The sequence below is a fragment of the Nicotiana sylvestris genome, chromosome 10 (genome assembly GCF_000393655.2).
Source record: "Nicotiana sylvestris chromosome 10, ASM39365v2, whole genome shotgun sequence".
Taxonomy (NCBI): Eukaryota; Viridiplantae; Streptophyta; class Magnoliopsida; order Solanales; family Solanaceae; genus Nicotiana; species Nicotiana sylvestris.
In genome coordinates, this window is record NC_091066.1 from 1,759,072 (window position 1) to 1,770,016 (window position 10,945).

The 10,945-nt window shown below is 36.6% G+C and overlaps 1 protein-coding gene across 1 annotated transcript; it reads right to left on the bottom strand.

Moving 5' to 3' along the window:
* Window positions 1-1,931: 1,931 nt before the first annotated feature.
* Window positions 1,932-5,601, bottom strand: LOC104225838 (glucan endo-1,3-beta-glucosidase 5-like). The gene is given in 3 exon segments (XM_009777704.2): window positions 1,932-3,104; window positions 4,470-4,498; window positions 4,500-5,601. Coding segments are annotated over 3 exon segments (1,455 nt in total). The 5' UTR covers window positions 4,806-5,601; the 3' UTR covers window positions 1,932-1,984.
* Between the last annotated feature and the right edge of the window lie 5,344 nt (window positions 5,602-10,945).

A 10,945-nucleotide genomic window follows, 5' to 3' on the forward strand; every position in this document is an offset into this window, starting at 1 on the left:
TTGACTTTTCCAACTTAAACTTTCTCAAAAGAGACTAAGTGTCTCAAACCTTACTAAATCCTTTCCGAATCCGAGCCAACCAACCCGATTACATACGATAGACAAAGCAATAAGAAGCAGAAATGGGAGAAACAGAGCGGTAACTCATGAAACGACTGGCCGGGTCGTCACATCACCCAACGAATCTAACAAAACCATCAAAACTTCATTCTGGAGCCGTTTACACATAAGTCAACATCCGTTCAATCTTTTCAACTTAAGCTTCCAACCTTGAGACTAAATGTATCAATTTAATCGAAAACCTCTCCGAACCCGATCCAACTACCCTGGCAAGTCACATAACAACTGTAAGGCATAAAATGAGCAGTAAATGGGGGAACATGCTACAACTTTCGAAACGACCGGCCGGATCGTTACTGCCTCGTCACTACTTCGTCGAGGTTAGCCTCGACACTTATAGAGTACATGACGTCGGTTGTACTCATACTACACTCTGCAATTCTTGTGCAGATACCGGAGTTGGTCCCGATAGCATTTAGTGAGGTCGCCCAGTTTTGACTAGTATACCATCTTAGCTGTTTATTTTGATTCAGACAGTTATGTTTTTATTCTGACTATTATTTATAGTACTCTAGACGCTCGTGTATTCGTGACACCAGTTATGAGATTGTATTTGGATTTCATCATTTATTAGTTTATTCACTCCATTTCACGCTATTCAGCTTATTGGTTTTCATTTGATCTGAATTGTTAAAAATGATTAACAATTATATTTAATGTTGGCTTGCCTAGCAAGTAAAATATTAGGCGTCATCATGATCCCAAGAATGAGAATCCCATATCGTGACATATAGCCGATGAGCTTTCTAGTCGTTTGAGATCTTGGTAGATGTAGAACTTGATTGATATGATAATGACAGAGATTCGATAACTCAAGAGATTTGATTATTGGAAAGAGTTTTAAATGATTCTTTCCAAGAATAAGGTTAGAGCGTTTCTTTGACCTTGATCTTCTCTTTTATGAAACTTGATCTTCTCTTCTATTTCCATTGTTGACAGTTGCTTATCGATATTTTTTTCTTCCGTGGTTCCGCCTGATTTGTCTTCTTCCCGTAAATGATTCCAATCTATGATTCCTTTACTCAGTATACATCTTCTTTCTTTATTCAAATTGCTTTGATTGATCTGACAGGTATTTTTTCAAGTATGATTTGATTTTCCTTCCTTATTTAGTTTTGGTCCGCAAAGGCAGATCTATTCCTTTTCCTTTTGCTCGTCCTGATTTTTTAGTACTTGTTGATATTGTATTTGAGTACCTGCAAGTCTAATGTGTATTCTTAGACCTATTTTATATTTGTCATAATTAAAATTTAAAGCTAACAAGTACTGTGGTGCAATAAAATTCCAATTTCAGAAAAGGCTTGACGTCCCTTGATGTTCTTGGTATGGCGAGATCTCTGCCATAAAAGAGAGAGCTCCTAAGCGTTATAATGCTGATCAAAGAGCGACGCAACTCACCATTCATCCGAAATAGTATTTTAAGAGTTAGAGTGACAATTCATGAAATTAACGTGTTGTTTATCTTCCGTTGTCTCCAATGTTGACTATAGGAAGTTTAATTTCCTTATGTCTTGTACTTCGTAATTATGAATTACTGTTATGCTATGTAATGCTCAGACCGAATTACAACTGCTTCAAGTACGAGGGAGAAAGAAGATGAAAAGGGAAAGAAGCATTAACTTTTTAGTCAAGAAAACACTCATACAACTACTTTTATCATTCCATCTTCACATTAGGATTAGTAGGATATATCGTTTTGCATTATGAAAATGTTAAAAACCTGTCTGCTTAGGAAATCAGCAGGTTTACACTTTGTGAAAGCCGCGGTTTCCTCTGAGAGATTGTTACAGACAAGTTTAAGTACACATATATGATGGCAATTTCAACACAAAATGACAGGAATATATAAATAACTCAAGAAGTTCTACAAAACACTCAACAAAGAAACTATAATCAAAAGCATCACATTGACAGGCTTAGATGTAAACGCATTACTCTTATGGCTTTTAGGACTACTCGCTTGGATCATTATTTTGAATTTACAGGTTCCACCCGGTGGTGATGGATCTGTGTTTGTGATCATGGAAAGGTTCGGAAACTTGCAGGCAATAGCTAGCTGGTCATTTTCGTGATAGTAACTGTTGAATGCATATGAAATGTTACCACGAGTATCCAGATCCGCAAATGATGTCCCATGCCCGAGGCTGGTGCAATCAGCATGTGAACATGCATAGCCCACACTATCAGCTAGCTGTGGATCATCAAGACTAGCCGAGGGTGACAGCACGCACCACTGGCGAGCCAGATAACGAACACCATTTGCTGGTACTAAACCTCCATTGTTTGCACCCAGGGAAAGATTGTATTTAGGCGTACCATCGAAGTAAAATATTCCCCAATGGCGTTCAAAGTTACCAGGCTGGATGCTTTTCGCGTCCTCGTCGATCAGGCTGAACAGGTAAGCATCTATAGGGCCAGGTCTCATTGGAGTCCCCTTTCCACCTGAAATGTGTGTCATGAATCCTTGGTTGAATCTCTGGGCAGCCTTTAAGTTTGCATTATTGTCTCCATCTGTTGGCCATCCGATTTCCCCTATTATGATCGACATATTTGGGTATCCATTTTTCTGCAACGCCCAAAGCAGGGTATCGTGGTTTGCATCGAACACGTTGTTGTAAATTTTCCCATTGTCATCGATGGCATTTGAGTATCCGTCGAAGAAAGCATAGTCAGCAGGAAAGTTGGGGTCATTGTAGAGACTTATAAAAGGATAGATATTGACAGTAAATGCACCACCATTGTCATTCAAGAACTTGACAATGTTCACCATGAGATCACGGATATCTTGCCTGAAGTCGCCTGTTGAAGGTTTTTCACTTGAACTCTCGTATACATCGGCATTGAGAGGAATAGTGACTTTCACCCGATTGCCAAGACCGGCTTTTATCAGGGCTGCCTGGATATTTTGAAGAGCTGGGAATGTTGTTGACAGAAATGTTCCATTAAACTGAGATAGAAATGGTTCATTTCCAACTGCAACATATCTGGACAGAAATAACTTTATTTAGCAAAACTGAAGGAAAAAAGCTCAGCTATTGGTATATCAGGAAACTAGTCTTTGAGCGAACCTCTCTGTGTTTGGCTACAGTTAGCATTAGATAGACTAGATACAAACAGTCCCATGTAATTCTGCCAAAATTAAACAAGCTAGGTTGACAATTCTCAAAGGAAAAGTCAAGTTGCTTAGAGGTCTTCTCTGTTTGTATACTTCTTTAAACATGGCAGTCAGATTTAGTAAATATTATCATGCTCTGATCAAGTACGCTTGACATTGACAAACGAGAACCTAAGACGGCTGTTAAGAATGTAGACGAGGTGAGAAAGAACAGTTGGTCCGATCTAGTATAGATCGAACGATAGTTGGAGTAATCGCCTCTCTCAGGATTCCCTTTATGACCTAGTATTTCTTTTAAAATGCCTGCAACTTGACTATGAGTCCATAACAGTACTCAAGTTTCGAATGCAACAATCAAGTCATGGTAATATCTAATTTCTTTTTAACTTGGGGGAGCTGGAGGAATGAGGGTTCAAGAATTTAACTATAAGTGTAACTAGAAAAGAACAAATCATAAAAGATATAGTATAAATTTACTTATCAAATCAAACAGAAAAGTGACAACTACCTACCTTATTTGCCTGTTTGACAAAGTTACCTACGTACTAAATGTCAAAATAGCACAATCTAGCCAGTTTTCGGACTAATCATTCAAAAATAGCTAGCATTTGTCAAGTCATTGAAAAATAGTCATTATTTTGTTGCAATAGAGACCGGTCCAGCATAAAATACTGGAGTTCAGTGCACCTGTTTATGAACTTCTAGCATACTATGCTGGACCAGTATACTTTGTCGGCGCCAGTATAATATACTGGAGACTGGAGCACCGGCGCTCCAAAGTATAGTATATTATGCTGAATCGGTATATTATACTGGAACTCCAGTATATTATGCAGGAGTATTTTTTCGGATTTTGAACAGTGTTTTTGTTAAGATTTATTTTTACACGAAAAGTGACTAAATTTCGATTACTTTTGAAACTGTGACTATTTTTGAATGATCACTTGTACATCTGGCTATTTTTGAATTTCTCCCGTACTAAATTCTTATCAATTTCAGACAAAATTGCAAAATCTAACTAATCTAACTTTCAAAATACAATAATAATCTTTTAGTCAAGTTTGAGGAGTTAACTTATTTACACTGATAGAGTGTATAACTTAACATGTGATAAGATTAGTCATAATTTTTACCACATTAATAATTAAAGCTTATCATATAATTTCGTGAACTTATTGTGTAAATATATTTTGTACCATCAGTAAAAATAACCTAATAATAAGAAGAAACTGACTTGATATCAACACTGTTGGAAGAGAGAAAATGAAGAGATATTCTTCTCAACCCATTTCTCAGCAGCACCCAAACTGTTAGCTAAACTATAAAGCATTTCATTTGGGATTCCAACCATTACTTCAATTCCAGACCCACTCAGTGCTTTAAATATATCTGAATCTGCATCAAACAGCTTCACTTTCTGAATTCCATTGTCCTTGAGCAGCTTCACTACTATATTTGGTGGCAAAGGATGTGTTGCTTGTGTTCCCCAGTTTGCTCCAATTCCATACACTTTTCCTAGTACCATAAACCCCAAAATCATTGATATCCAAATACCATCTTTCATCCCCATAATTCCCTTCTCTTTTTTACACCTCAATTAAAGGCTTCTTTGTCAAGAATCAAGAACTTTCTTAAAACAAGAAAAGATAAACTTGGCATCCAAAACAAAATTTTCATTCCAAAAACATCATGATCATCTTTATCTGTTTTGAACGTTTTACTCCCACACTAGCTCAAGAATCCAAAAGGGTCTCCAAGAATTGGAATTAAAGAGGGTAAAAACTTGCTAATAACAAGAAACGAAGAGAACTTTATCTATTTGTACACCCTATATATGGCACCAACTAGCTCAAGAACTCAAGAGATTTGGAATTCAAGAATTCAAAAAGGGTTGGAATACTGCGCAGTGTTCTTGCTTGAGAAGGCAAAGAAAAAGGGTTGCTAAAGAGGAGTTCAAATTTTGAATTGGAAAAGATCATTTGAAGAAGAAGCTGAAAAAGATACCAAAACAGAGGAGGCAAGAAAGCATATTATGAATGCAGAATAGCCTGACACTTATACTTGTGTCACTTTGCCATACCGGTCCACAAAGAAGTTTTATCTAGACACCTCTACTCGTTCAAAAGTAATTTTTTAAACCCTTCTGACCGTACGTGTTCCTCAATCGTCTCGCCATATTATCCACGTCACATAAAAATATTCCATGTCATTATTTGTATTCACAAAACTATTTTTGGAAAAGAAGAAGTTGAATCCTAAAATTTTCTCTAACAAACGCATTCATGCCTTTCTCTCTCTGAAAATCAGCCATTAGCAGAGCCTACCCTATGCTCCAGTCATAGCAGAGCAGCACTATGTTTGTTAATCCTCCTTGTTACGAGCTAGTCTGGCCCTGTGTCTAAGCTCGGCTTTTTTCCACCTCACAATCAGGTAACATAGTGAAAAGAGGGTATTAACCTGGAAAGAAGAAAAGCGCGCAGCAAATTAGTGAGTGAAAACACTAGAAATGACGGAAACAAACAGAAAGGAATGACCAAATGAACTCACCAAGATTATTATCGCAATAACCAACAGAGGCCCAAACCAGAGTGTGGAAAGAAAAATGCCGTGTGAATCGAAGTAATTCTGGCGTGCAAAGCTTTTCCAGTTTGCAGCTAATAAGCCATTAAGCCTTTCAGCGCTATACACTCCTCCAACTGCATCATAAGGAAACTAAGTAGATGTTGGTTAACAGCCTCAAATTTATGCTTTCAATTAAGCCACAACTTTTTCTTTTTTACTTTCAATTTGAAAACCAACAAATATGTAGTTTTATAGATGCAAAACCTAGACAACCAAGACTAGGAAATGGATAAATTCCAAGAGTTTAGCTTGTGTTCAAAGAACATAAAATGCAATCACCATTAAACTGATGCTTCTGGGCGTTAACCCCCCTTTATTTTTTCTTTTCTTTTCATTTTATGGTATTTTTAATTAAAATCATAAACTTTTACTCGCTTCTTAAAGCGTGTAGTCACGCATTTTATCCAACTCAACAAAAAACAAATGTTACATAGGCTTGGTCAATGTTCAGAAGGGTTTAAAATATTACTTTTGAACGAGTAAAGGTGTCTAGATACAGCTTCATTAAGTTTAGGGACCCGAATGACAAAGTGGCAAAGTATAAATGTCATTTTAGACTATTTTGCGTATTAGGAAATGAAAACAGTGAAAAAAAGAAAAGGGAGTTGTTCTAAAGCTTACAGCTATACACCCCAAGGAAGAAAACACTAGTCTACTAGAGAAAACTAGAGGTGTTAATCGGGCCAGGCTGACCCGCTAACAACCCGGTTCAACTCGGGTCAGCTCGGTCCAGCCTGTTACTGTGCATATGTGTGCGGATTGGGACGGGTTGGCCGGAGGACGGGTTAGTAACGTTAAGTTTTCGCCAAACGGGTACTCGAACCCGCCACAACCCGTTAAGCCCTTAACGGGTTCTTAACGGGCCGCAGCCCGCGACAGCCCGCAAAACCGCCTAATTTTTTATTTTTTTAAAAAAATTAAATCTGACCGTTAAAAGAAAAATATAAGATAGTTAAAAATAATATTAAAAAAAAAAACGAAAGCCCGAACCTGCCCGAATCCGCTAGACCCGAACCCGTACGGGCCCTATAGAACCCGAAAAATTCCAGCCCGCCACTAGCCCGTTAACTTCAGCCCGCTAACAACCCTCCCATAACTCTAACGGGCTGACCATTTTTGTGTTCAGCCCGTCCCAGCCCGCCCGATAAACACATAGAGAAAACCAAGCTTGTTAAGCAAAGGAAATTAACAATAAATAGGTGTAGGGAATTCTAGAGTTCCGTGTATGAGTCACATGTAGTTGTCGTAGAAGGAGAGAAAGGTAAAGATGATAGCTACATATGTGAAAGTGACCTAAATTTTCTTGGATATATATAAAAGTCAAGGTGATCTAGCATCAACTGAAGTTCATGCCATATCTAGTGCAAGATTAAAGGAAACAAAACTAAATTTTAGTTATTAGGAATATTCATTTTCTAAAGATTACTAAACTATGGTGACTGCATGCACTTGATCAATGTGTGCTTTTGCTTTTTAGTTTGTGGAAAAATAATTGTCCATATATTACATGCTTTTATTTCCACAATCATTAAATTGTTTTGTTTCTTGAATTTTATATTCAATTATGCAAAAAGTAAAATGGGGTCTACTTTTACCATTTTGCCGCTCAATAATTGCTTTATTATTTCACAAGTTTTATCTACATATTTGGTTGGGATCTTTACCAAAAATTATTTTAACAAAGATCAAAGCATAACTAGTGAACCCTCGTATATTCACTTTTTAACGCTAGGTGAAAAGTGATTCAATTTGAGATTGAGACCACACTGCACTAATATTTTCTCTTTTCTAAATTGAATTTTACCTTTTATATATAAGCCGCCTCAATGGAATGCTTACATTTTACAATAAAAGCTTCAACGTGTATTGTTGTACAAACACAAAAAGGACGCTCAATCTTACTTTTCTTAGGATCAGCATTTTTCCTCTTAAATTAGTACTATTTTTTTATAACCAAAATGTAAATGTGCAGCCCCCATGTTCAACAAAATGTGTGTGCGCTTATATACATGAGAGGATTACAAGGCTAGCAATTGAAACCTCACCAACAAGATGGAAGTTTATATTGTCAACCAACTGGTCAAAGTTGTACGTCTTTCTTGTTTTAGTAACTAATAATTGGAAATTCTAAAACATATTACTTACATATAATATTATAGTGTGACCTCAATTATTGTACCAACATTTCTTATGCAACAATATTGTTTCTTTTCTTTTTCTCTTTTGGAAAGAAATATTTCTTAGTATTAATTGCATAAGGATATTAAAATTGAACAAAAAGATAGTCATATTAAATTCACATTTAAATGTAGTTAAGAAAGAGATAAAAGTTAAAAGTATCTTGAGTGTTTGAATGATTGATGATGGAGAAGAAAGAGCATACACAAGTGTTTGCATGACTGCACGGGGTCCCGAATGGTACAACACAAATGGCTTTTTAGTCATTTCTTGATGCTTTTCACTTTTACATGAGAGTTAGGTATACTTACTTGGAAGAAAGATTAGGTGTGAGACCTAATAATTCTATAGAAGTAAAATATACCTCAACTCCTTATAATAAAATATGCACATTCACTACCATTCAGGAAGAAGAATAGTACATGTAGATCAGAATAATATGAGTACTTCTACCCAAAAAAAAATAGTTTGTATAATGTTATACAAACTATTGATGAGACATGAGGCGGCGTCAACGAGAGGCTGGAGACAGGCCGTTGAGTCGAAGGGTTTCAAGTTGAGCAAGACTAAGACGGAATATCTAGAGTGCAAGTTCAGCGTCGAGCCAACGGAAGCAGAGGTGAATGTGAGGCTTGGCTCTCAAGTTATTTCCAAGAGGGGCAATTTCAAGTACCTTGGGTCGGTTATTCAGGGGATTGGGAAGATCGATGAGGATGTCACACACCGTATTGGGGTAGGGTGGATGAAGTGGAGGTTAGCGTCGGGTATCTTGTATGACAAGAAAGTGCCAACGTTACTAAAATGTAAGTTCTATAGAGCAGTGATTAGGCCTGTTTTATTGTACAAGACTGAGTATTGACCCGTTAAGAAATCACATATCCAGAAGTTGAAAGTAACAAAGATGAGAATGTTGAGGTGGATGTAGGGGCACACAAAGATGGATATGATTAGGAATGAAGATATTCGGGAGAAGGTGGGTGTGCCCCCCATAGAGGATAAGATACGGGAAGCAAGACTCAGATGGTTCGGGCACATTCATAGAAGGAGCACTGATGCACCGGTGAGGAGGTATGTGCGACTAGCTGTGGTGGGCACGAGGAGAGGTAGAGGGTGGCCCAAGAAGTATTGGGGAGAGGTGATCAGGCAGGATATGGCGCGACTTAAGATTACTGAGGACATGGCCCTTGACAGGGTATTGTGGAGGTCGAGCATTAAGGTTGTATGTTAGGAGGAAGTTGCGAATATTTCTACGGCACACCCGAGTAGGACTAGACAGTTAAGATTTAGTTTTAGGACGATGCTAGTGGTTATCTACTAATGCATGGCTTTATCTACTGGTTATTATTGTAATTTTCATCTATTTCGTATTTCCTATATTATTGTTATTTTATTATTATTCTATTGATGGTACTAATATATCGTTTCTTGTCTCCTTCTTGAGCCGAGGGTCTCGCGGAAACAGCCTCTCTGGCCTTCAGGGTAGGGGTAAGGTCTGTATACACATTACCCTCCCGAGACCCCACTAGTGAGATTACACTGGATAGTTGTTGTTGTAGTTTTTATAATGTTATAGTAGTATATGAAGCCAAATTTACCTTTTTCATCGTAATCAAACGTCATCAAATTTTTATCTTGTATCGATTTGTATATAGTAATGTTCGCTCTTCCCAAGTCTAATTTGAGTTTCCCTTCTTCTTGAAAATCTATATCTTCAATGAATCATAGAACAACTTGTCACCATTTAGTTATGTGATCTTCTTAGTTGTTTTGCCATTTTTTTCAATTAAAAGTGTAGTACTACTCGAAATCCCACTATGATCAAATGAGCTAACCCGAATTGGATGTTTTTGGAAAAAGGAAGTCTTCTGCATGTGGTGACTGCCAAGGGCTAGCAATTGAACCCTAAAGTTGATCCAATTAAGCAACCTTCAAATAGATTTTCATATCTTATAATATGTGATATTTTTCTACTTACAAGAAGTATATCCAATTTCAAGAGAAAAAGGTAAGTTCCAAATTTTCGATAACATCCTTCAGATATTACAAAATGTTCTCATTGAGGTTCTAATAGTCGTTTCAAAATTCTATATTCAAAGAAAGTCTTATAAATTAGTTGAAAGTAAATGGGAGATTTGAGATGCTAATTATCACCTTTGAGGTACAAATTTAATTTCAACCTATAATGGACAAATCCTAATTATAAAAAGTAATCAAAATATCAAATTACGCAGCAACGTTAACCTTTTGATTATTAAATTCTTTATTTTATACACCCCCAATGGTGACTTCTTTTTCGTACACTTTAATTAATGACCCCTTTTCTGGTAAAAGTTTCTTTGCTCCTAATCTGTAATTTAAGAGCAACTTTTTTTTTTCTTCAATACCCACCTTACAAGGGAAATTCATTTTTCTTTTAATTTTTCGAAGTTTAATACTGAGTATCCTAACTTTAAACGTTATACGAAATTGAGAGTTAATGTTACGGCGTAAGAAAGACATTTTATCTACTGCAGCACGAGGTTTAGGCCATGTGATAAAATAAGACAACATGATGATAAATAAGTTATGGAAAATACATTAAGATTAAAGAAAAATTAAAAGAAAATCGCTGAAGAACTTTAGAACAAAAAGGTCCACACACTAATATAAGTATAAAACTAGAAAAATAAAAAGATACCTTGAGGAACGAATCAATAGAACGTCTTAGCACCCTAATGCACGGGCCCGACATATTTGGTGATCAGCTTTTTTCTATGGTACCAACAGAAATAGTGCTCCATATTAACATTAAAATTAAGATACATAACCAAAACTAGGTAATTTTTTCATGAAATGCATAATAGGACAATTTTCTTTTCAAAAGCCTAAGAATACCATACAAGAGGGGTTGCTCTGATGGTAAGCAACCTC